Consider the following 26,079-nt stretch of genomic DNA (forward strand, 5'->3'; position numbering starts at 1 on the left):
AATTTATGTCAATTTTCGTTGGTCCAAGTTCGAGTTGCATAAAATTTTGATGAAATTAGGGCGCACGGTGGCGTAGGGGATAGAACTCTCGCCTTGCAGCACCGGGTCCCCGGTTCGAATCCCAGGATATTTGCACGGAGTTTGTATGTTCTCCCCGTGTTTGCATGGGTTTACTTCGGGCACTCCGGTTTCCTCCCACATCCCAAAAATGTACAGGGAAGTTATTTGGCTCCCCCAAATTGGCCCTAGACTACGATACATACACTATATGATATAGACATATGACTATGGTAGGGACTAGAGTGTGAGCCCCTCTGAGGGACAGGTAAGAGTCAAGACAATGTACTCTGTACAACGCTTCTTGAAGATGTCAGCGGTATATAGATTCTAAATAAAATAATTATAATAAAATTTGAATGCAAAGTGAAATTATTTTCATCACATTGATCATCCCTACTATTTGCTATGGATTGTAAAGCAGATGCAAATAGTTCCGACTTGATGAAAAAGACAAATATGTGCAAATAAAGTCACATCGATACATGATGGGCAGCACGGTGGCGTAGTGGTTAGCTCTCTAGCCTTGCAGCGCTGGGTCCCTGGTTCAAATCCCAGCCAGGGCACCATCTGCAAAGAGTTTGTATGTTCTCTCCGTGTCTGCGTGGGTTTCCTCCGGGCACTCCGGTTTCCTCCCACATTCCAAAAACATACGGATAAGTTAATTGGCTCCCCCTAAAAAAAAAATTTGGCCCTAGACTACAGCACTTACACTACATAATATAGACATATGGCAATGGTAGGGATTAGATTGTGAGCTCCTTTGAGGGACAGTTAGTGACAAGATATATATACACTGTACAGCGCTGCGTAATATGTCGGCGCTATATAAATACTAAATAATAAACAATAATAATAATGATGCTATTATATTTCAATCAGGGATGAGCAGAAACTACACCAGTGCGAATTTACGCATCGTAGTTCGCATCTACACATCGTAGTTCGTAGGTGAAGTTTCAAAAGTACGCTTACGAATTTACACATAACGAAGTACCGCTACGTGTAGTTTACACCCGCTATGCGTAGTTAACATGTGTCTTGCGAAGTGAATACGAATGCGTTACGCTCGTCTATTTTTCCACGTTTGATTGTATGCTTAAAAAATTACGTATTGGAAAGGGGAATGTACGCATAGAAGAGTACCCGTAATAAGCATTTAAAGAGGAATGAATGCGGAAATGTGTCTGCATAAGGGCATAAGCATCCGCATACACTACGCAACGCGTAGTCTACGAAATGCATACGAAGCAAATATTTGATTTTGAAGCCGTACTTTGGCTAAGCGTAATTGCGTACAACTACGTGTAGTTCCAGCGTAGCGAAGTTGGCTGACTACAACCATCCCTAATTTCAATAGGGCCTCTTATACTGCTCAGTTTGTGATGCAGTGTGATGAGTCCCAATGCAGCAAAGCACTGTCTGCAGTTTATTGCTGGGCGACGCCCATGGTTTGGGGTGTGGTGTAAGCATGACTGTATGCCGCAGTGCACATGTCACTGAAAACAGGGGATGCGACTTGCCAACATCGTTGGGTTGTGATCCTACTTCTGTGGATGTGCAACACAAAGGATGATGTGCGAAGGCAGCCTTAGTTTTATATAGGCAAAAATGTACTTACCACAGCTTTATGGCCCAATGGCTCTGGCTGCTTTAAGACCAGAACCGTCAGTTCCCTTTTAACAGCGATTGGCTCACAGCAATCACAGTCTCGGGAGCCAATTTAATTGCTGTCAGAAGCAGATAGCGGCAAGATCGGCGGGAAATCTACACCCTGGCAGGAATAGCAGGACACAAACAGGGCATAAGTTTCAATCATCACGGTCCGGAAGAGGTTAAAGAACAAAAAAACAAACAAAAAACAAAAACCAGCCTGTATTCCTCTTTAAAATTAAAACAAGCCACATATGAGCTACACAGCTTTCAGTAATTAATTAGACTCCGTGCTTTAGTTGTGCTTAATCAGCTACAAAGCCTGTGCACTGCATATGTGTTAGGTTTCAAAGGGATGAGGTGGTAAGTCTAGTAGCAGCAGATGTTTTACATTTATTTGTGTGTTGTTAAATCGTATCTCTTTATTATGAACAAGTGTATGGGAAAATGACAACTCCTCGTTAGCAAATTTAACTTAAAAAAATTACCATAATCATACAGTATTTCTATAAAAAAATATCAATAATTATCAGCACTTATAATAATGCAATTACTGATAATGAGGCATGGTTAAATGCACGCTACATAGGAGGGTATTTAAAAAGTAAGTCACAAATGTATTCAGAAGACTATTCATTATTAAAGCTCTAGCACATTCTCCCTTATTTTTAATTGTTAATAAAGGTGAATAACAATGGCTTCAATTCACTCATGCTGGTGATAATAAAGCAAGTGACAACTTATCACCACACATCGATCAGTGTTTTAAGTGTTAATTCGCTAAAGAAGCTTTCCTTATTAACATGTAGTGATAAGCTTTCATAGTGAGAGTTTTATCTTATCACTACAGTCCTTAAGTTATCACCTCTGTAGTTATTCTTACATGCAGTATATAGGGAGGGAGGAGCACACACAGGCAGGATGTAGCTCCACCCCCCTGCTGTCTCCTCTGTTAGCCAGATTAAAGGATAAAGAGAAGGCTGTGCCTGTCTGTGAGTGGCTTTGTATGTGTCTGTGCTTGGCTGTTTGTGGCTGTGTGTGTGTATACATAAGCTTGATGTCTCTCTCTTCCTCCCTATCTGTGTTCCTGCTGTGTATTTCTCTCTACACACAGTCCCCTTCTGTATAAAATACTAAAAAATGAAGCAGACAGTTCAAAATCCTGAACTTTACATTACAGTCTCTAGTAACACTCCACTTAGCGACAGCTCAGGCCAGGTGATAATTCCTCACACACTTTACAGTTGTTATCACTTGCATTCCACTCCGTGAATGAACATCCTGCCTTTAAGTTTAGAATTCTGTCGTTATCTTAAGGATTGAAACCTTAACTTTAGAAATCACTCAACTTAAGGACAGAACCCTTATTTTAAGGACAGCATGAGGTAAATTGCTTAGTGAATACTCAATTCTTTATCACCATGGTGATAACAGTAAAAACAGCTCAGAATCTTTATTAAAGATAGGAGATAAGCTTAGTGAATTGTGGGCAGAGAATGTTGGTATTTGATACAGCCATTTAAAGAGAACCAGAGAGGAAGAACATAACCGATTTATACATACCTGGGGCTTCCTCCAGCCCCATCAGCCTGGATCGCTCCCATGCCGCCTTTCTCTGCTGCCTCTGTCCGCCTGTACCGGGACCCGTCATTTCGACCAGTTGAGCCAGTCGACGCAAGCACAGTTCGCTCCCTCCGAACTGCGCAGGCGCATACGGAAAGCAGGTGCCGGCGAGATGGAGAGAGCCCCTGTGGATGTGTCCAACTGGCTGGGACCCGGCAGCGGCGATAGAGGCAGCGGAGGACAGCGGCGTAGGAGCGATCCAAGAATGGGGCTGGAGGAAGCCCCAGGTATGTATAAAATCTTTTTTCATTTTTCAAGTGCCTTCCTCTCTGGTTCACTTTAAGAGAGATTCCTAGTCCGTCACATGATCAAGAGATCTATGTGCAAAGTAAGGAGCTGCCAGGAAGGTGGAGGTTTCTTCCACTACATGGAGGCATCACCTGATCCCTCCCACCCACTCTTCCCTCAGAGCAAAGAGAGGATGTGAGCAGGGTCAGCTGGTGTCTCTTCCTAGCTCCTCCCGACTACCTCATTTGCATTATAGAACACAAGCCTGAACTAGGTCTTTAAAGGGAAACTCCTCTTTTGTTACCAAATTGCCAACAATATAAATAGTTACTGCACAAGTTTTTATTTATTCCAGCCACGTGGCATGAAAAAGTAGCTGGGTGGGGGGAGATGAAAGAATGCAGGGCCGGTGCTTCTCTGCACAACTCTGCTTACAGCAGAGGAGGAGTTGAGCCGATGACAGCCGGGTTCTCACCAAAACTTGCCAGGTAGAGTACCCGGCTAATAAAGCCTGGGGAGAACACTGTTTATTTATTTATGTTTTTAATTTAACGTTCTTAAAAATGTACTTTCCATTTAAATCTGTATCCAGAAGAATTTCCCAAACTGTTGAGAGGTTTATATTGCACTTCTTAGTAACCAAGGCATCCGTTTTTTTTTTTCTTTCTTTGGGGGTAGGGGGGGGGGGGGAGATACAACTGCCAGGAGAGTGTCCAGAATTTCCAGCCATGTTATGTTCAGCTTGGCAAGTCATTTTTTTTGTACATGTAAAAAGGATGCTGAGGAAATTTGGGGCGCCAGAAATAGCCTCTAGTAGAATATGAGTAAAATTAAGATATTCTACTATTGGGTACCGATACCTAACACTAACTGACCCCTCCCACTGATGCCTAAACCTACCCGAACTCCCTCACCACTGCCTAGCACTAACCGACTCCCCCAGCAATGTCTAACCCTAACTGACCCTCTCCCACTGATGCCTAAACCTAACCGAACTCCCCCACCAATGCCTAGCCCTAACCGACTCCCCCAGCAATGTCTAACCTTAACTGACCCCCCTCCCACTGATGCCTAACCCTAACCGAACTCCCCCACCAATGCCTAGCCCTAACCGACTCCCCCAGCAATGTCTAACCTTAACTGACCCCCCTCCCACTGATGCCTAAACCTAACCAAACTCCTCCACCAATGCCTAGCCCTAACCGACTCTCCCAGCAATGTCTAACCCTAACTGACCCCCCTTCCACTGATGCCTAAACCTAACCAAACTCCCCCACTAATGCCTAGCCCTAACCGACTACCGAGACGTGTCTAACCCTAACTAACCCCCCCCCCCTCCCACTGATGTCTGACCCTAACCGAACTCCCCCACCAATGCCTAGCCCTAATCGACTCCCCCAGCAATGTCTAACCTTAACTGACCCCCCTCCCACTGATGCCTAAACCTAACCAAACTCCTCCACCAATGCATAGCCCTAACCGACTCCCCCAGAAATGTCTAAACCTAACTAACCCCCCCTCCCACTGATGCCTAAACCTAACCGAACTCCCTCAGTCACCAATGACTAGCCCTAACCGCCTCCCCCAGCAATGTCTAACCCTAACTGACCCCCCCCCCCCCAATGATGCCTAACCCTAACCGAACTCCCTCACCAATGACTAGCACTAATCAACTCCCCCAGCAATGTCTAACCCTAACTAACCCCCCTCCCACTGATGTCTAACCCTAACCGAACTCGCTCCCCAATGACTAGCCCTAACCGACTCCCCCAGCAATGTCTAACCCTAACTGACCCCCCTCCCACTGATGTCTAACCCTAACCAAACTCCCTCCCCAATGACTAGCCCTAACCGACTCCCCCAGCAATGTCTAACCCTAACTGACCCCCTCCCACTGATGCCTAAACCTAACTGAACTCCCTCACCAATGACTAGCCCTAAGCGACTCCCCCAGCAATGTCTAACCCTAACTGACCCCCTCCCACTGATACCTAACCCTAAACGAACTCCCCCACCAATGCTTAGCCCTAACCGACTCCCCCAGCAATTCTAACCCTAACTGACCCGCTCCCACTGATACCTAACCCTAACCGAACTTCCTCACCGATGACTAGCCCTAACCGACTCCCCCAGCAATGTCTAAACCTAACTAAAAACGCAACTCTCACTGATGCCTAAACCTAACCAAACTCCCCCACCAATGCCTAGCCCTAACCGACTACCCCAGAAATGTCTAACCCTAACTAACCCCCCCTCCCACTGATGCCTAAACCTAACCGAGCTCCCTCACCAATGACTAGCCCTAACCAACTCCCCCAGCAATGTCTAACCCTAACTGACCCCCCTCCCACTGATGTCTAACCCTAACCGAACTCCCTCAGTCACCAATGACTAGCCCTAACCGACTCTCCCAGCAATGTCTAACCCTAACTGACCCCCCCCCCCCCCAATGATGCCTGACCCTAACCGAACTCCTTCACCAATGACTAGCCCTAATCAACTCCCCCAGCAATGTCTAACCCTAACTAACCCCCCTCCCACTGATGTCTAACCCTAACCGAACTCGCTCCCCAATGACTAGCCCTAACCGACTCCCCCAGCAATGTCTAACCCTAACTGACCCCCCTCCCACTGATGTCTAACCCTAACCAAACTCCCTCCCCAATGACTAGCCCTAACCAACTTCCCCAGCAATGTCTAATCCTAACTGACCCCCTCCCACTGATGCCTAAACCTAACTGAACTCCCTCACCAATGACTAGCCCTAAGCGACTCCCCCAGGAATGTCTAACCTTAACTGACCCCCCTCCCACTGATGCCTAACCCTAACCGAACTTCCTCACCGATGACTAGCCCTAACCGACTCCCCCAGCAATGTCTAACCTTAACTGACCCCCCTCCCACTGATGCCTAACCCTAACCGAACTCCCCCACCAATGCCTAGCCCTAACTGACTCCCCCAGCAATGTCTAACCCTAACTGACCCCCTCCCACTGATACCTAACCCTAACCGAACTTCCTCACCAATGCCTAGCCCTAACCGACTCCCCCAGCAATGTCTAACCTTAACTGACCCCCCTCCCACTGATGCCTAACCTTAACCGAACTCCCTCCCCAATGACTAGCCCTAACCGACTCCCCCAGCATTGTCTAACCCTAACTGACCCCCTCCCACTGATACCTAACCCTAAACGAACTCCCCCACCAATGCCTAGCCCTAACCGACTCCCCCAGCAATGTCTAACCCTAACTGACCCCCTCCCACTGATACCTAACCCTAACCGAACTTCCTCACCGATGACTAGCCCTAACCGATTCCCCCAGCAATGTCTAAACCTAACTAAAAACGCAACCATGCCCAACCCTAACCCCTCCCCACATCAAACTTGCTGATATGTGTGCCGCCTTCACCATAGTACTATAAATATTGGGTGCCATGAAAGTTTGAGTGTCCTATAGCTTTAAATAGTGGTAATTAATGGAAATTTGGGTGCTAGAGATGCCTGAGAAAATAGCGGGCGGTCCCAAAACTTTAGCTACAAATAGTGGACGCATGATGGCAACTGCTTCTTGTAGCTGCAGTTTGTATAACCCTTTATTTTATCGGGCATCTCCAGCACCTTCATTTCTGTTCATGGGTGCCTACAGGGCGTCCAAACTTTTGGTGCGCCTCTAGTGCCCAAATTTCCTGTTTTGTTTTAAGCCCATTTTTACCAGAATTAGCAGAGCTTAAAGCGGACCCAAACCAAACATTTTTTTAATACAAAATATTTAGTTGCACCACTCGGACACATACAAAGATAAATAAACACTCCTTCAAGCCTATGAGCATTTCAGTGCATGCTTTTCACCCTCCTCTTTGCATAGCTAGGGTTATACTGGGGGCAGCCAGCCATTAGCAATTCCTCCATTGCCGGACACCATCTACTCCACCAGTTTTCTGGATTCTGTCCCGGCAATATGAAAGGAAGGGGAGGGGTTCCTCCAATAAATGTAAAATATTTTATATTTGTCATCATGCAGCTGAAAAAAGGCTGCTATTATTATAATTTAGAAAATAGATTTTATTTCTGAAATCTTGTATTTTTAATTTGGGTCCACTTTAAAACCAATCCTTACACAATGCTAATGATAATCAGAAGCGTTTGCAAATCTGGCAAGCTGTCCATTCATTTATCAATCGAATAATTAACAACTGACAGCTTGATTAATTAATCATATGTGATTGGTTTGGGTGACATTTTACTCATAAACAATATACAGATGTCAGACAGCACAATCTGTCCTGTGGAAGAGAAGGGAAAGAAGACAATATTGGAGGACCACTGTATACACATCAGTGCATGTGTCACTTTCCAGAGAATACTTCACTGTGATTTAAAATGCATCTGAAGTTATTTACCTCAGTTGTGGGAAGCTAAAGTTAGGCATAGGTAAGGGAGAGTTCTGTGTGAGTAGTGTTAGGTTAAGTTGTAGTATAATATTGATATTATTTTCTGATAATTTACTAAGATAACATGCTGTAATATGAACGAACAGAGGCGCCAAGCCGAGTAAAACAATGTTCTAAAAATGATAAAAACAGGGAAGTCGAGGTGGACTTACCTCCCTCTGGTAGTGGACATATACTCAAATGCAGAGTAAAAAATATACAATTTATTCACCGCTCCATAAAATCGCAATGCGTTTGGCGGTCAACAGTCCCGCTTCAACAGGCAGTACAGGAGCATATAAAACTGGTTCAGGTCCATAAAGCGTGTGAGCGCCTCTGGGCCTTCGCATTTTTATCATTTGTAGAACATTGTTTTACTCTGCTTGGCGCCTCTTCATACATATTACAGCACGATTAAGTCCACCCCTGGTGGAGGGGTTCTTTCCCCATTTTCCTATCTACAGAGAGCGACTTTTATACCTGAGTGGGGTCAGGTACTAATACTCCCCACCTGCCTGTCAAGTGGTTGCCTGATGGTAACCTACCTTTGTGAGTATAAGAACCTTTGACATTACATTATATATTGAACTTACCAGACAATATTGCACTATTGGGCTCTTGGTGTCCGCTGTTTTGTTTTTACATTTACTAAGATAACGCAAACTTTTAAAATGTAGAATATCAGTATATTTTACCGAAATTCTAGTAGATGAAATTGGGCACGCGGTGCTCCCATTTTCCATGCATGTGGCTGTAGGAGAATCAGGGAAGCCTCTGGACGATGCAGAGGCCTCCCACTACTGAGGTAAGTATTCAACTTTTGTTTTTTTTTACTCAACTAACGTACCCTTTCAACCAAGACATGACAGAATATCTGTCCAAACAAGCTTTATGTGAATTGCTGAAATTAATAAAGCTTAATTTACAGAGCATTAATAATCTTTACTTTTCTTTCAATTTTCCTACCAAGGTGTATGATTCACTTTTGGAGCTCCTTACCTCCTCTGATAATTACTCCAGATATAGACGCAGGTTTGCATTATGCGAAGGCTTCCGCTTTCCTGCTCTAGGAGTGCACCTGAAGGACCTCATGGCCCTGCATGTGGCTCTGCCTGACTGGGCAGACAAAGCCAGAGGTGCCATCAACATCGCCAAGATGCGTCAGGTCTATAAAGTGGTTCACGAACTGACAGAAGCCCAGAGGCGGGAACCTACAGTGAAGGCCAACCCTGATCTTCTCAACTTGTTAACGGTGAGTCTTTTCAGTTGTAGGGGAAATATGCTAGTGAGTTGGCCATACACTGGTCGATGTGGCCAAAAGATAGATCCCTCTCAGATCATAATCTGGTCCTTCTACACAGATTTTTAATAGGTTTAAGCATGAAATCTATAAAAAAAAAATCTAACCACAACCTTGCGCTGTTTAAGGCAGTGCAAAGCTATGTTAAAAACGATACAGCACTCACCAGCACCGCCCTTATTCAAATATTGTCCAGTATGCCGCTTGCTGCCAAGAGGTCAGAATAAGAACGTTCTCCTCAGAAACTGTAGTATGGGTGCAGCGGCGCATCTGAAATAACTTCTTAGTTCAGGGCCGGAGCTACCATAGGAAACAATGGGCAATTGCCCCAGGGCCTGTAGCGGCCCCCAAGTTGTCTGTCCCCCATCTTAACTGTTGCTCCCTGGGGACCCTGCAGAGTCTGTTAAGTTAGGTGATTGGGGGAGGGTCAGCAGCCAGCTCAGGGGCCCAGGAGGGAAATTTAGCTGCAACAAAGGGCCTCTAATGATGCTTTTTGGTCGGGGGAGTCTGTTGGGGGGCCCCCAGGCTAATTTTGCCCTAAGGCCCAATTGATAATTGAACCGGCCCTGTCTTAGTTTACACCATTATCTCCATATACCTAGGGGAAAAAACGCAGGCACATAGCGGGTAATCTTCCAACACCAGTACACCTTGTGTCAGGACCAAGACACTGTGCAGGAAAACTCTCACCGCAGGCAGGATAGGGGGTCACACTCCCCCTTCAATTCCCTGTTCACCGGACAGATTCTTTAAACCAGGCGCTTCAAAAACACAGTGTAATCCAAGGTCTAAGAATAAAGCATAAAAAACCCGCTTCTCATGGCATAAAATCTTCTTTTAATATGGCTCACAGCCCCATTAAAATAAATGCGTTCAAGATAAAAAGTATAATAACAGCATATCTCACATATCCTCCATTAACGGCCGCCAGGTCTTCCCGCATCAGCGCCGGTGACCTCCGTCTTGTTTGATCCAGGAAGTGTGCGTGGGTGGAGCCTAGACACGCACGCTTCCTGGATCAAACAAGACGGCGCAGTGTGTTGGTCCTGACACAAGGTGTACTAATGTTGGAAGATTACCCGCTATGTGCCTGCGTTAGGTTTCCCTAGGTATATGATGATAATGGTGTAAACTAAGTTATATCAGACGCGCAGCTGCACCCATACTACAGTGCAAAGCTATGGGCCAACGACAGCTATGTGCCCAATGGATCAAAATTTTCAGTCTGATACGTTCTACTGATTCGATCAATGGTTCAATCAGGCCAGAATGTTGGGGCATTGATTTCTAGCAGATTCTATCAAATTGTCTAATTGGCTCAATATCCAAAAGTGTATGGCCACTTTAAAGTGAACACGAGGTGATACAGTGGCTGCCATGCCATATTTATTTCCTTTTAAACAATACAAGCTGCCTGGCAGCCCCGCTGTTCTATTTGGCTGCAGTAGTGTCTACAGTACACCAGAAATAAGCATGCAGCTAATCTTTTCAGTTCTGACAGCATTGTCAGAAACACCTGATATGCTGCATGTTTGTTTGGGGTCTAGGGCTAAATGTATTAGAGGCAGTTGATCAGCAGGGCTGCCAGGCAACTAGTATTGCTAAAAAGGAAATACAAATATGGCAGCCTCCATATCACTCTCACCTCGGGTTCACTTTAAGAATGCCAAATATATTTTATTACAGAACTCTAAAATGTATGTGCAGTGGGAAAACACATTATGTAAATATGTTTTACCATTATGTGTTATACACATTATGTAAATGTGTTTTAATCTAATCTTCACCAAAGCATTCATACGGTGATGTTGCAGTTTTGATTTTGTGTCTAAGGCCTGGAACCCACTAGGAGCGCTTTTCTGAACTTTTTGTGATTTGAAAAGCTCTTGCTAATGTAAGGCAATGGGTGTGATCCCGCTTGAGTGATGTGATTTTATAAAAATCACCCATAGCATTGCATTAGCAAGAGCTTTTTCAGATCACTTGCACCTAGAAAAGGCTGCTAGTGGGTTTGAGCCCTAAGACTGGATATGATGCTGCAATGCTTTTCTCCACTCTGTCCCCTCTTAAAGAGACTCTGTATCAAAAAAAGTTCCCCGGGGGTACTCACCTTGGGAGGGGGAAGCCTCAGGGTCCCAATGAGGCTTCCCCCTCCCCTGTAGCTGCAGGCAGTCCAGTGCTGGCTCCCCCGAAGTGTCCTGGAATCCTCCCTCGACAAGCCTGACAAGCACTGATAAGTACTGATTTATTTACTGCTCCTAGCTCCAGCAGGGGCACTGTTGCGGCTCTCCGCACGGAGATAGGCGAAAATAGCCATGCGCCTGCGCAGTAGAGCGGCCCGACGGAGATCAGTTATTTTCGACCTATCTCCGAGAGCCGATACTGCGCCTTCGCTGGAGCCGGGGAGGTAAATATTTACATCGCCGCCGTTCCGGGAGGATTTTTGCCGCCGCGGGACCGAAGAGGAAGGGGGAAGCCTCAATAGGATCCGGAGGCTCCCCCCACCCAAGGTGAGTACCCCCCAGGGGAGGTTTTCTTCGTTACAGGTTTTCTTTAAAACTGGTTTAAATGGCTAGATTCCACACAGTAATGTAAGAGCCTCTTCCATCATCCCTCTTCCACCACCGGGTGGCACTGCACTACAGACACTATCTTCTGAGACCCGATCACATGTAATAATATGAGACAGTCCAGTGTCTGGAATAGGTAATTATAACTGTTTCCTGCCGCCTGCTCTGCATAAACAGTGAGTTCTACCGGCTGAGGTTAAAATGAGTGTAGCATCTTCAAACAAAATATTTTGTTAATTATGTGAAGAAATGTTTGTCCAAAAACTTGTTAGAGCATTTCATTCTGTCCTCTTTGGTACCCTGAAATCTTTGTGGCCACCTCAAGGGAGGAGAAGGAGCAGATATCTCTTGACTTTGGCAGTTACATTGATTTTTTTTTTTTTTTTTACTGGCTTCAGTAGAAATCAAGACCGCAAGTTAGAGGACATAAATTAATTAAAAATAGCTTCTTGGATGGGAAGCAACTAATTTGCTTGCTATGCAGTTTCATTTAATCATCCTAGAAGCACTATGAAACAGAGTTTTGTCTTCTGAAATTCCTTATGAAAGAGTGCCCCTTTTCATTATTACTTTCCTTCATTAAATAATAAAATATAAAGAAGTTTGAAGAGGAGGCAGATTGTACTTGCCACCAGGAAAAAAAAAGTATTTTGAATGTACTGGATGGATCTTAACACATTGGCATACAAACCCAGCCTGCTGTTTATTTTCTTTTGGCAAACGTTCACTGGCAACAGCTGAAACATTTGACACCATCAAACTGTGATATGTATGAGTGATCCCAGTTTTTCGAGGCATTTATTGAAGTTTTACTCTGATTCATTCTTATTTCCTTGTTGTGTGCTAGGTTTCCCTGGACCAGTATCGATCGGAGGAGGAGATATACCAGCTGTCTCTGCAGAGGGAACCAAGGGCACGATCAGTAAGTTTTTCTCATTCAAGGCAGCCTACAGCTGCATGACTTGTGTACATGAGGTCTACGACTTGTTGCATCCGAAGCCCATAAAGATTGCTGGCTTACAGCTTGTAGACTATGCTTGTGGAGGTGCTCTTTATCCAGGTCATGTCACATCTGTCATGTCATGTTGACATTTACTGTATCCCTCTCGCTGACCTCATCTACTGTAATCTAACAGCAAAAATAAATGGGTGTCACCACGCACTGGAACATGGGCGTGGTCATGATGGGTCATGGACAGACTTAAAAGAAAGAAAAAACATAAAATAAGTAGCGGTGTTATTCACAGAGATTAGCTCCGACCAGATACATTTTAGATAAAATAATCAAGTACTGTAGTTACATGCTTCATGATAATTCATCAAGTAGTCAAATGGCAGCAGATTTCCCGAAAAATGTACTCAGATTGGCAGCAGATTTCCCCAGAAAATGCAATCAGATTGGCAGCAGATTTCCCAACAAAATGCAATCAGATTGGCAGCAGATTTCCCCACAAAATGCAATCAGATTGGAAGCAGATTTCCCAACAAAAAGCAATCAGATTGGCAGCAGATTTCCTGACAAAATGCAATCAGATTGGCAGCATATTTCCGCACAAAATGCAATCAGATTGGCAGCAGATTTCCCCACAAAATGCAATCAGATTAGCAGCAGATTTCCCCACAAAATGCAATCAGATTTACAGCAGATTTCCCCACAAAATGCAATCAGATTGGCAGCAGGTTTCCCCACAAAATGCAATCAGATTGGCAGCAGATTTCCCCACAAAATGCAATCAGATTGGCAGCAGATTCCCCAAAAAAGAGAGGGCCTGGCGGACAGGTCTATAGGTGTCCCCTGTTTAGGTAGGCAGGTATATCGGTGTCCCCAGTATAGATAGCCCCAGGTCTATAGGTGTCCCCAGTTTGGTAGGCAAGTCTATAGGTGTCCCCAGTATAGATAGCCCTAGGTCTATAAGTGTCCCCAGTATAGATAGCCCCAGGTCTATAGGTGTCCCCAGTTTAGATAGGCAGGAATATAGGTGCCCCCAGTATAGATAGCCCCAGGTCTATAGGTGTCCCCAGTTTGGTAGGCAGGTCTATAGGTGTCCCCAGTTTAGGTAGACAGGTATATAGATGTCCCCAATATAGATAGCCTCAGGTCTATAGGTGTCCCCAGTTTGGTAGGCAGGTCTATAGGTGTCCCCAGTTTAGGTAGGCAGGTATATAGGTGTCCCCAGTATAGATAGCCCCAGGTCTATAGGTGTCCCCAGTATAGATAGCCCCAGGTCTATAGGTGTCCCCAGTTTAGGTAGGCAGGTCCCCAGTTAGTGGGTGCCCCCAGGAAGCCTCCCCCCTCCCTCACCTAGGGCCCCCCCTTCCACGCTCCCCCCTCCAAAAGTGCAGCCAGCAGCGGCAGCCAGCAGGAATCACTCACCGAGAATCAGAGAGCTCTGCGTGCCACTCCTGGTCTGGTCTCCTGCACTGCAATGTCCAATCACGCTCTCACAGGAAGTACTGTGAGAGCATAATTGGACATTGTCAGTGCAGAAGACCAGACCAGCGGCACACAGACCTATCGACCTCGGTAAGCCGTCCCTGCTGCTGGCTGGCTGCAATTCTGGAGGAGGGAGCACGAAGGGGGGGGGGCCCTAGGTGAGGGAGGTGGGGGGAGGCTTCCCCCTCCCCGCAGCTCTGTGCCCCCTTTCCCCCCTTCTTGCGCTGTGCCTCCCTCCTTTTTAGCACTGAGGCCCCCAGGAGGCGGGGCCCCCCGAGGGGAAAATCGGTACTTCGCCGGCTCAGTCCGAGCCTGACTGAACCTATTGAGTTGATGTTGTGGATAGTGTTCCCTGCTTGGTCTCCACACCCTCGGGCAGCACTGAGCTGCTATCCGTGGAATAGATCAGCTGCCTTGCGACGAATCAGCTGCTATCCTATCTGACAGTAGACTTTTCTGCAGGGGAAATACGGTAAGACATTGGTGGTAGACGACCTAATGTGCAAGTTCTGCCTAATCTTTTGATTACCCCCCCCCCCCCCCCAACACACACACCAACTAGTAGCCTTTTGGTGAGAACAATCTAAAAGGTCTTTTAGCACATTACTTTAGAAAGAGGAAATCATAAACATTTCCATGTCATTATATTAAAAATTCCTTTTGTATTTGAATTAGCAACCTACAATCAAGGCACCTCCATCCCCTTCACCCCCCATGGAGGAATGGGCTTCGCTCAAAGCAAAACCAGACCAGACTCTGCTGTGCCAACACATTGAGAAAATGGTGGAGGTAAGTACATCGCTTTCGGAACTGGAGCTCATTATATTCAGTTAGATGCTCATCTATCGTACAGGAAACACCAGGGCTCGGTAGTTTAACGGCAGAGACTTTTGGTGGCTGCATAATAAGCAGCCTTCCTACCAATGTAACATACGACCATCGCACATGTGCATTCAAGCTTATGATTCAGTCTAGTTGTTTCCAAGGGAGAGAGAAATTGGCCACTATAGAGGAAAAGAGCTGCTATAAAAAACATCCAGCGCTTTGCGTTGCTTTACCTCCAACCTAGATGGACGTTGCAGGAAGTCACCTGATCTCATATGAAGTATGAATCAACTAATATCTGTGTGAGGCTGTTGTGTGAACATTATGCTGTATACAAGCAGGCAGACCTATCAAGGAATACCAACAATTTCCACATTGCTTTTCTGAAAAACCTTCATATCATTAACAGCCTCATGACAAGATGTGGTCAATGAGATAAGTGGCTTTTAAACCTGTGGCCAGTTGTGCATTTTTTGATTACCTGCACATACTTGAATATAAACCGATCTGAATATAAACCAAGGTACTTAATTTTTCCTTGAGAAAGTAGAAAAATAGTTTGATTAGAGTATAAACCTAGGACCTTGCTGCCGCCCAGCACAAGAATCGCTGGCATAGAGCGATACACATCATGCCAGGCAATGTGATAGTAGTCACCACAGGGGCTAGATAGAACCTATAGGAGGCTGGCCTACTCAAAACACACAAGCTAAAAGCGGTGTCTGGCACCGTAATCCTACTGCTGCCGTCTCCGGACGCTGTATGTGCCAATGCTGCAGAACTGCTACCAGGGACACATTGCTGCACATTCATTGCCGACACAGAGGGGCTGCATGTGGAACATGTGAATATCGGCAGGAGTCCTACCCCACACTCCTGAAAGCCAGGGCTGCCATTTCAAGGCACTTTGCACCTGGCATGTGAACCATTCAGATCTCTGAATTGGGGACCCACCCAATTAGGCAAAGGTGTGGTTTGGCCTTTTTTTTGGTGGTGGGGGTGTAAGAGGGTAAAACCCCTACCATCAATTGAAAATCCATGCCAGCACACCCCTTGTCAGGTCACAGATGTAAGTGATTGGGCAGGGGTTGGTGCCCACAAGCAATGGGGGGGGGGGGGGGGGGGGGGGGGGGTGTGCTGGTGATATTGGTAAGATGGCTTCTGAGTGCCACCCACAATGATGCCGGCGTCTCTGCATCTCTAAAATGTTCAGGGCACCGCTGGTGGGAAAACCGGCAACAATATATCGGGGGCTCTTTGCAATCGATCCTGGGCACAAACCCCTGATCTAACCCCCTGCCTGGCAGTACAACTGAAAACAATCAACTATGGGTGGTGAGGTCAAAAAGATCTCAGGAATAATGTTGTGGACAGGCACAACACAACAGAATAAACGTATTAAACTTAGAATATTTTTATGTTCAGTTGAAGTGCTCAATTTTAAAAGCTGCAATGCCAAGCAGCTGCAGCTAAAGCAAATAAAATGTTGTGATGCATTGGAAGACATTGAGAAATAAAAACTCGGGATGCTAGCATGATACTGCCCCTATTTAGCTCTCTTGTAAGGCTGTATCAAGAAAAAAAAAGAGTACCTTTCCTTATACTCAGATCAATGTATATATCAGTATATATGGTATTTCCTTTCAAGAAATGGGCTGTATTCAATAAGCTATCTGACAAGCTCATTTACTTAGAGAACAACTCATTTTTTAACTCTTCTTTTTTAACTTTTCTTAGCAGGGCTTGTACTATCTGTACCTCTGTTTATCTCATCATGTCACATATCACTTCAGATACAATTTTAAAGCAAAAAACATGGTTCCACAAACAAGTGACACAGAATTTATCCTTTATCCATCTCACTGATTTTGTTTTTCATTTGTATTTCTGATCTGCTACTACTGTATAATAGCTATCATTTGGCTATTATAAATGTTTCAATCAATACATTCAGCTGAGAATATTATTTTGTGTGCATCTTTATTCTAGGCTGCAAAGCAACAGTATGTGAATGTTTGCTCTACATAACCCATAATTACCCTATTGTCCCAGTCTGTTAATCACATAGGAGTTCAGCTGGATTCATGTACTAAGTACGTATTATCCGGCCGCACGGTCAGTCTGCTCATCCTGCTGCCGCTGAAAATCCGGGTGACTCAGAGTAAGAAGTAATTCGGGAGTATGGCTATCACCGCTACCCGAATTACACTGAGAATCCTGCTGTGCGGCTATAGACATTCTTCCCTGCTCGTTTTTACAGTTGGTATTATGCATGTAGGTAAGGAGTGCATTCATGGAACCCGCCAATTCCTGATTTACCTGTTAGAATTCCAGTTGGTGCAGTGTGATTCATCACTCCACAGAATGGGTTCGACTCTCGCAGCAGTTATCACGCGAGCTGCGACACGCAAAGGTTTGTGCACGAACATCGTTCCTTCGCGTGATAAGCGAAAGTTTTGCTCGCGATCATGTGAGCTTTTCACGTGAAAATCGCACGTGATCGCGTGCAAACCTTCGCTTATCATGCGAAGTAACGCTGTTCACACACAAACCTTTGCGCGCGGCAACTCGCGTGATAACTGCTGTGATAGCAGTTATCACACTTTAGAGAATCGAGCCCAATATTTGTTTCCAATGTCAGCACGCTGTATACCCCTCCAGCCAGTGCTTGGCATTGCCAGTGGAAGAAAGGAGAAGGCACACCAGTGGCAAATGTTGTATTCAGATATGTACTGGCAGGTACACATTTGCCATAGGTGTGCCTCTCTCCTGATGGAGTTGGCACAGAGCAACTACATTCTCCAAGAGTGACCGAGTGCTGCAGGGGTAATGCTGATAAAGACTATTTTGCTATGCTTGGCTTTGCACCTGGCAATTTTAAAGGAGAATGTCATGCACTGGGAATTAATTTTTTTAACTGAAAAATGTTGTGGTCTTTAAGGCTCCTTGTGCGCTGCGTCTCCTTGCGTTACACTTCCCAGCCACATCTCCATCGCAAGGGACATGCCAGTCTATGGAGACCTGCATAGTTCATGCAATGCAACGCGGTGAGCCAGAAGTATCAAAATCGCCTCAATCCCGACGCACAGTCTGCAGCGTGTTACCGCATAAACCGTGCCTGCCGTACGGATTACGCAGCAATGAAAGGTAATGGGCAACACAGCACGTGTGCACAACGGGAGCACGATGTAAAGCGGCACGCATGTGCAGATGAACAGGAATCCCAGTGACGTAATTCCGGCTCAACCTGGAGTACGTAACATCACTAGCTGGGGGCATGCCTATGCATATGACCCTGTCGCCACACAGTGACGCAATGTCATATGGAGCCTTTCTGTGGTGCGATGCGGTGCTTGCACATACACACGTTATACTTACCTCCTGCATAGACTACTCATCAATAAACTTTCTCCTCTCCTGCATCCTGTTTGTCCATTGTGATGGAAATCTCTGCCCTCTATTTTAAAAATGGCGATGACTCAGTAACAGCTTCCGGGAGGTCAGCACTCCGTTAACCTGTAATATCGCCCACTTGAGCCATAGGGAAACATTGACATTACCTTACACATCAGTTGTCCTTTCAGTTATAACTGACAGCAACTGACATAGTGGCACCGGGCCCTAAGGCGGACACCGGAGGAGGCCAGGAGTCCCACCAGCAGATAGGTGAGTCTTTAAAACGCTACACAAGGACACTTTACACTTGGGGGTGACACCGGTTGGGGGTCCATCAATCGTTGCAACATGAAATGCCGTTACTGCCCAATCGAGCCCTCGCAACTGAAATTTTCCAGCATGTCTGATGCAACCCTTCGATTGGGACGCGATTCTCTTCTAATTTGATAAAATTATTGAATTAGATGGTCAACAGGGCTTCAATATCGAGTGATATACAGTAGTGTGGGTACCATAAGATACAATATTGAGTGCAAAACAAAAACATAAATGTGACAGTAATACAGTTGTCTAATAAAACATACAGCAATGAGCAGAGACAAAAGTGGAGAGAGCCCTGTCCTTATGGTCTTGTTATTCAGTGTTGCGTTTTTTTTCCCCTCCAGTCTGTGTTCAGGCTTTTTGATGAGGACGGTGATGGCCACATCTCACAAGAGGAGTTCCACACTGTTCGCAGCAACTTCCCTTATCTCTGCGCCTTTAATGAGATAGACCAGAATCAGTAAGTATGAACTCACGTCTGAAGCATGTACAGTATTATGCCTTCCAAAGGTGCAGAACTCATTCACACGGGAGATAGAATGTCGCGCTTGTCGGGCACTTCACCTTCCTGACTGCTTACCACAGGCGCCACTCACGTGCAATTAAAATGCGGAAGAATGGCCGTGTCTGTAAGGCTATATCCACCCTATAAAGTGCCAGCGCTTTTTCAAGTGCTGAGCAATTTTTTGAGATATTTAAAATCTTTCCCTTTGCTTTATAAGTGCTTTTCTAAGCACTTTTGCACAGCAGTTTTTTTTTCCACTTCCTGATGTCCTGACTATGCAAAGCGCTTTTTCAAGCGCTTTATGATTTCCCTATACCTTCCACTATAGGCAAATCGCCCCAAAAATGGTACAGGCAGCAGTTTGGTGAGCGGATCGAAATTGAACCGCTCGTATGTGAACACTCTCATAGGGAATCATTGCACAAGCGCTTTTTGGGCGATTTTCAAAATCACCAGCGCTTAAAAAAAAAACAGAAAACGCCCTGGTTGTGAACAAGCCCCTCCCACCACATTTTTTACCCGGTTGCAGAAAACTGCCACAGTAGCTAGATTCAGAAGTGACTCCATAGAGGGGACTGCCTCTTCACCGCCTGTACCAAGTGCTGGCAAGCCTGGATTTCACCACAATTCAGCCGTCCGTGTGAAAGGGGCCTTCTGAAGCAATTTTATGACTAAAGCCTTTTTTGGATTACCTGCATGCATACTATAATTTTAACCACTTCCCGACCGCCCCTAGGTGGCAGAAAGTGGCCGTGTGCTTTTCCGTCTTGCCCCCCCCCCCCCCCCCCCCCCCCGCTGGTGCATCCCGTTCCTCTGCCCTGCAAAACATACTGTTTCAAAACTTCTGTTATGCACTGATGTTTTGCAGGAAGTGATTAAAAAACAACCTCCTCCTGATTTCCTACAAATTACCTTAGACATTCCTGCCTCAACTTCAAAGGTTGCAGATACCTTAAAATAGTTTTGTATATCTCAAATATCTTGATGACATCATATTTTTCTTGCTCTACTTTTCTTTCCTTGCAGCAAGGCTATTGAGAGGAATCAGTGTTGACTATACTTGCCATGATCTCTGCTAACAGGGGCAGAATTACCCTGCAAAAAAGATTGCATGGGGCCCACTAGGTCCATACCTCCCCCCCCCCCCCAAAGGGACCCACCCCCTCCCACCATGCAGAGTAGCGCAGGGAGCGTGATATTTACCTGGTATTGGTCATGTGATAGGGAGTTGGTGAATGGCAGCCAGCAGATGCGCTATGATGCAAGGTGGAGACACCAAGCACTGGAACAGGTAGTAAATATTACCTGCTTCCAGTGCTGCGAATACCCTCCCTGCATCACAGCACACTCTCTCTGCTGCCATTCACTGGTTCACTACCACATGACCAATGCAAGTCGTCATGTGATCGGGAACTCTGCAAATGGCAGCAAAGAGTGCTGCTACTGTGCTACACGGAGATCCGGGGCACTGGAAGCAAGCAAATATAAGGCACCCTGTGCTACTCTGCATGCAGATGGGAGGGCCCCCCTGCAGTCGTGGGGGCTTTTGTTACACCTGAGTCTTCTATTATCGTGCTCTGGTAAGGAATTTACCTGGTATGTGGCAAGGAGTTAACTTGACAACCCTGAATCCGAGTGACTGATGGGAGTTTGTAGTTCTGTGGGTCATTCTGTCAGAACAGGAGTAGAAACACAGTAACAATTGCCACTGCCATTCCAGCATGGGATCTGATGCTATATTGATTTGTGTGGTAATATGTACTGCAGGAAAAGAAAAGAAATAACAGACAGGCAGTGGTACAACTTATTAGTTTAAAACTAATGTCCAGACAAATGTTTTTTCGTTCATTGCCTCCTGCACTGAAATACATTAACGTTGAGCGAAACCACCTCTGCTGCTTTTTGCCGGCTGTTTCTCTGAGTCCACATGAGTCCCAAGATTTTCTGGTAAAAGACTTTTAGCCTTATCTTTAACCACTTCTCTACCACATGTTTTTTTCCCCTTCAAAAGCTCTTCCCATTCATTCGGTAATAACTTTATCACTAATTATCACACTGAAATGATCTATACATTATTTTTTGCGGGAAAAACTAGGCTTTCTTTGGGCAGTACTTTATGCTAAGAAGTATATTATTTTATATGCATTTGACCGGGAAGAAGAAGAAAAAAATGAAAAAATCACCATTTCTCAGCTTTCAGCCATTGTAGTTTAAAAATAAAATGTGCTATTGTAAAAAAAACAGACACATTTTATTTGCCCATTTGTCCCGGTTATTACAATGTTTAAATTGTGTCCCTAGTACAAAGTATGGCGATAATATTTTATTTTGGGTTAGGGGTGAAGGAGTATCAAAAATAAGGAAAATGTATTTAATGTTCCTATGGTAAGTGAATAATGGTGTATTTGGAAGTAGTTTTACTTTTTGGCCACAAGATGGTGGTATACGTACTCAGTTTTCTAAAAATAGAAAACAGAGCTAAATATTTACATGTGTTTATAGGTGTTTGTAAACCAGGACGTAGAAAAGCGTGTCAGAAGTTGCTAGGTGGTTAAAGGATAACTGATGTGAGAGGTATATAGAGGCTGCCATATTTATTTCCTTGTGTTTTTTTTTTTTTTCCTGGGACGGTATGGCTGTCCCTGCTGCTTTTATACTACAGTGAAGTATGTGTTATTTTGCAGACGTGCTCATATGTCTGTACACTCCTGAACATTTCCTCTACCAGATGACTTTTCTCGGAATAGATCAACAACCCTAAAGCAAACAAAATCGCAACAAAATAGACATATTGAGATCAAGCAGAGGCAGTATAACAAAACATGTACATCTAAAGGGATGTCAGGATGCCTCGCAATGTCCTCATTGCAATAAACAGCTTGTAACAACACATAGACACTCCACACTGCTCTGCTGTTACCGCAAAGGTTTTCTTCAATGGGCTTCAGTAATTTACCGCACTTCTACCGCACCTGTGAAAATTTTTATGAATTGGCACACAAAAGTCTAAAATGCGGTATTTTCCCGACCAGATTTTTTTCCCGCGCAGCCTTTATGAATTGACCCCATAGTGCAATAACACAACATTATACCCCATGTGAACTTGTTTAGTATTAGTATCCTTTTAGTTCCCCCAGAGAACAAGAGAGGGGGAGCCAGGGCGGCTGTGAAAAGCAATGATACAAGTAGCTGTTCGGAGAGCAGGCAGGGCTGGGCGGAGGCAGAGGCGAGAGAGGCTCCAGCCTCAGGGCACAGTGTAGGAGGGGGCCAACAACTCACTCAGCTATCATTCCCCTATAGTGTTTGAAGCAGGGGGAAATAAGAAAAGGGGATAAATGGCAGTGACTGCAAGCCAGATATCCAGAGATTAAGGTGTTGGAGGGGTTGGGGTCCCTGGGGTGCCTCTTATTCTAATAGCAATCAGTGTGGGATGGCTAGGGGTGAGGGATGGAGGGGCGCACTTTGGTGTCTCAGCCTTGGGTGCTGGAGGATCTTGTCCCGGCTCAGTGAGTAGGGGAAATGAGGAGGTGTGAGGGGGTGCGTGCACCCTACACACGGATGGCTGATCATCTGGTCATCTGGTAGAAAGCACTTTCAGGAGTGTATTGACATAAGTGCGGTACTGCAAAATCAAAGCTCCCAACTATCCCTCTTTGGGAGCCCTGTCCCTCTCCCTGTTTCCTCCTCATTTGTCCCTCTTTCAGGACTTTGTCCCTCTTTCTATGTAAATATATATATTTCTCTTCTAAAAAATGTGTTTGATTGACGCCAAACTTTATTCCCTTTCTTTAAATTGATATATTACTAAATTTTAAAATGTTAATTTGAAGGAAAATAAACCAGGATAGAAAGGACCAGTGTGGTTTGAATTATAAAACAACGTATTTTTCTTATGAAATCTTTATCGTATGTGTGACTAGGGGTGTGATGAGGGCGTGATTAGGGGTGTGGCAGGGGTGTGGCTTAAGTGTCTCTTTCTCATCTCAAAAAATTGGGAGGTATGGCAAAATCACTAACATGCACTGTGCGGATTGAAGTGATGAGAATGTGCGCTCCACTAAGATTTGAACACTACTAAAGGTTTAGGTGACATTTTAAGCCAAGCACAGCTATAATCTGAAATATTTGCACTACAGTAAATTAAATTGAAACCCTTTCCTGAACTTGAGTTTTTTTGCGTGCACTTTCAGCACAACCTCAAAATATTTTAGCCAGTGTTTAGGTTTTATATTACTAACATTATTTATATGGTACAGATTATCGTTATCTTTCCAGCAGAGATATGAGCATTATGGCAGAAATGAGGTCGGCATGAAATGAGAATATTAACATTTTAGAATTACACATATTAAAAGGTCAGTGAATTATAGCCGTTACTGATAGATAAAGAGGAACCAGCCACTTACCCAAAACTTTCTCCAACACGTGGTCACATGGGGCTGAGAGGTCAACTTTTGGAATTAGTATCAGCCATAAGATTGTCAATCAACTTGTACTAAAAAGAAGGTGAATACTGGGGCGACATCTGAAAAACAAGCCTTGTAATGCTCACCTGAATTGTATCAGCTATAAGGCCTAGGGCCCACTAGAAGCGTACAGGGCGCCAGGGCTTTTTGGCGCATGGTGAGCCGAATTTAACGTCTCACTCTGCTGCCACACAAATTCGGGGCGGGGGCCTTAACTCATATTCCCCCTCTGAGTCATGGCAACTCAGAGGGAGATGTAATTCGGGGTCCGGTAATCGCGGGATCCCCGATTTACCCCATACGTTGAACATGGACTATTTATTCAAAAATGTGGTTATGAGCGCTCCTCTAAAAGTAAAATTAAAGGATAGAAAGTACATAAAAAAACGAAACTTTGTGATTTCAATCTGCAGTAATGGTGAAGCTAAATGGATTGCCACATAGTGGGGGGTATCCACCCTAAATACAATATCTGTGCAGGCGCTCAACATGTAAACCAGAATGGGACAAAGTGACTTAACCTTCCTGGCGGTAAGCCCGAGCTGAGCTCGGGCTATGCCGCGCAGGAAGATATCTCAGCCCCTGGTGGGGCGATTTGCACACTTTAAACTGCTGTACGCGCAGCTAGCACTTTGCTAGCCGCGCGTACAGCTCGATCACCGCCGCTCTGCGGCGATCGCCCGCACGCAGCGGCACAAGAGAGGCCCCCCCCACCAGAGCCCTGCGCTGCCCGGACCAATGAGTTCCGGGCAGCGCTATGGGCTGGATCGGAGACGTCTGACGTCAGGACGTCGGCTGACGTCCATGACGTCATTCCGATCGTCGCCATGGCGACAGGAGAAGCCAAACAGGGGAGCGCGTTATATACGCGTTCCCCTGTTTGCTTTTGATGCCGGCGACGATCGCACTAGAAGGACACATGCGCCCTCTAGTGGTGTTTCATGTAGCTACCACTCTGGTAGCTTTACATGAAACAAAAAAAAAAAAATAAAAAAAAAAGGATTTTTGCCTAAGTGGCAAAAAAAAATTAACCGCCAGGAGGGTTAAACACCAGCAGTCCAAGTCTATTGTTTCATCTTCAACAGGGTTATACATCCAGGAAAAAACAATCCACACTAGGTACTCTCACCGAATAGGATGGCTGATTAATTTACAGATCAGCATAAACAGCATGTCAGTAGCATCTCATGGGCATCTTTGTGTGAGGTGGTCAAAGAATGTGACATTGCAATGAACGCAGTGATGCTGTATGGGTCCAAAGAGAACTACTTCCTTTACTTCCTGTTTTTTTTGCACTGCAGACTTGATGTGAGCCAACGACACAGAGACAGGAGAAACTAAGGATATTGAACATGAAGCTATGCGAGCTATATGAAGCTAAGTAAGCTAAGCTTGTATACCGCAGCAGATAAAGCTGCAGGTGGAAGCTAAAAGAAGATATAGTTAAAGGGGTTCTTCCGCGAATGAGGAAAAAAATAAAAAGTGGTTTATGCATAAACTATTAAACATCCTTGTAAAATAGTGTAAAAAGTTTATTTTTTTTTTAAAATGAATGGTTTCATCAGTATAACATGGATTGTAAATAGTGACGGATGACGGCCCGGGAGGCTAATCCATTTGTTAGGAATGTTTTTCTTTTACTTTCTTATCACAACCATAACTGCTGCCTACATAGTTTTCAGTGGTGTAACCCACTTCTAGCAGGAATCGCCGTTATAACCCTAATAGCTGAGCTGTGCTGAGCTGCTGAATATGTGTTTACATTGTTGCTAGGCAACCAGAACCCAGGTGCAGAGACTTCTTTTGTGAAAAGTCATAAGCAGCTGGGAGAATCAATCCCATCTACACCATATGATTCTTTGTCAGATTCGATTCAATTTGATTCTTTTATTGATATGATTTGATTCAATCTGACATGTCCGATTCATGATTCGATTCAATTCGATTCAACTTGAATCATATCATGAATTGGACATGTCAGATTGAATCAAATCAAATCAATGAATCGAATCAAATTGAATCGAATCTGACAAAGAATCATATGGTGTAGATGGGACTGATTCTCCCAGCTGCTTATGACTCTTCACAAAAGGAGTCTCTGCACCTGGGGTCTGGTTGCCTAGCAACAATGTAAACACATATTCAGCAGCTCAGCGCAGCTTAGCTATTAGGATAATAAGGTCTATTCCTGCTAGAAGTGCGTTATACCACTGAAAACTATGTAGGCAGCAGTTATGGTTGTAAAAGAAAGTAAAAAAAAAAAAAAACA

At 44.9% G+C, this 26,079-nt stretch overlaps 1 protein-coding gene across 4 annotated transcripts in view; it reads left to right on the top strand.

Moving 5' to 3' along the window:
* Nucleotides 1-26,079, top strand: part of RASGRP2 (RAS guanyl releasing protein 2) — a 261,441-nt gene that overhangs the window by 167,584 nt on the left and 67,778 nt on the right. For all 4 annotated transcript variants that reach the window (XM_068259466.1, XM_068259465.1, XM_068259468.1 and 1 more), the window contains 4 exons: nucleotides 8,964-9,245; nucleotides 12,711-12,785; nucleotides 14,973-15,086; nucleotides 19,184-19,299. In XM_068259466.1, the coding sequence (XP_068115567.1) occupies nucleotides 8,964-9,245; nucleotides 12,711-12,785; nucleotides 14,973-15,086; nucleotides 19,184-19,299 (587 nt within the window). The remainder of the gene's footprint in view (nucleotides 1-8,963; nucleotides 9,246-12,710; nucleotides 12,786-14,972; nucleotides 15,087-19,183; nucleotides 19,300-26,079) is intronic.

This window comes from Hyperolius riggenbachi, chromosome 11, assembly GCF_040937935.1.
Source record: "Hyperolius riggenbachi isolate aHypRig1 chromosome 11, aHypRig1.pri, whole genome shotgun sequence".
Classification (NCBI taxonomy): Eukaryota; Metazoa; Chordata; class Amphibia; order Anura; family Hyperoliidae; genus Hyperolius; species Hyperolius riggenbachi.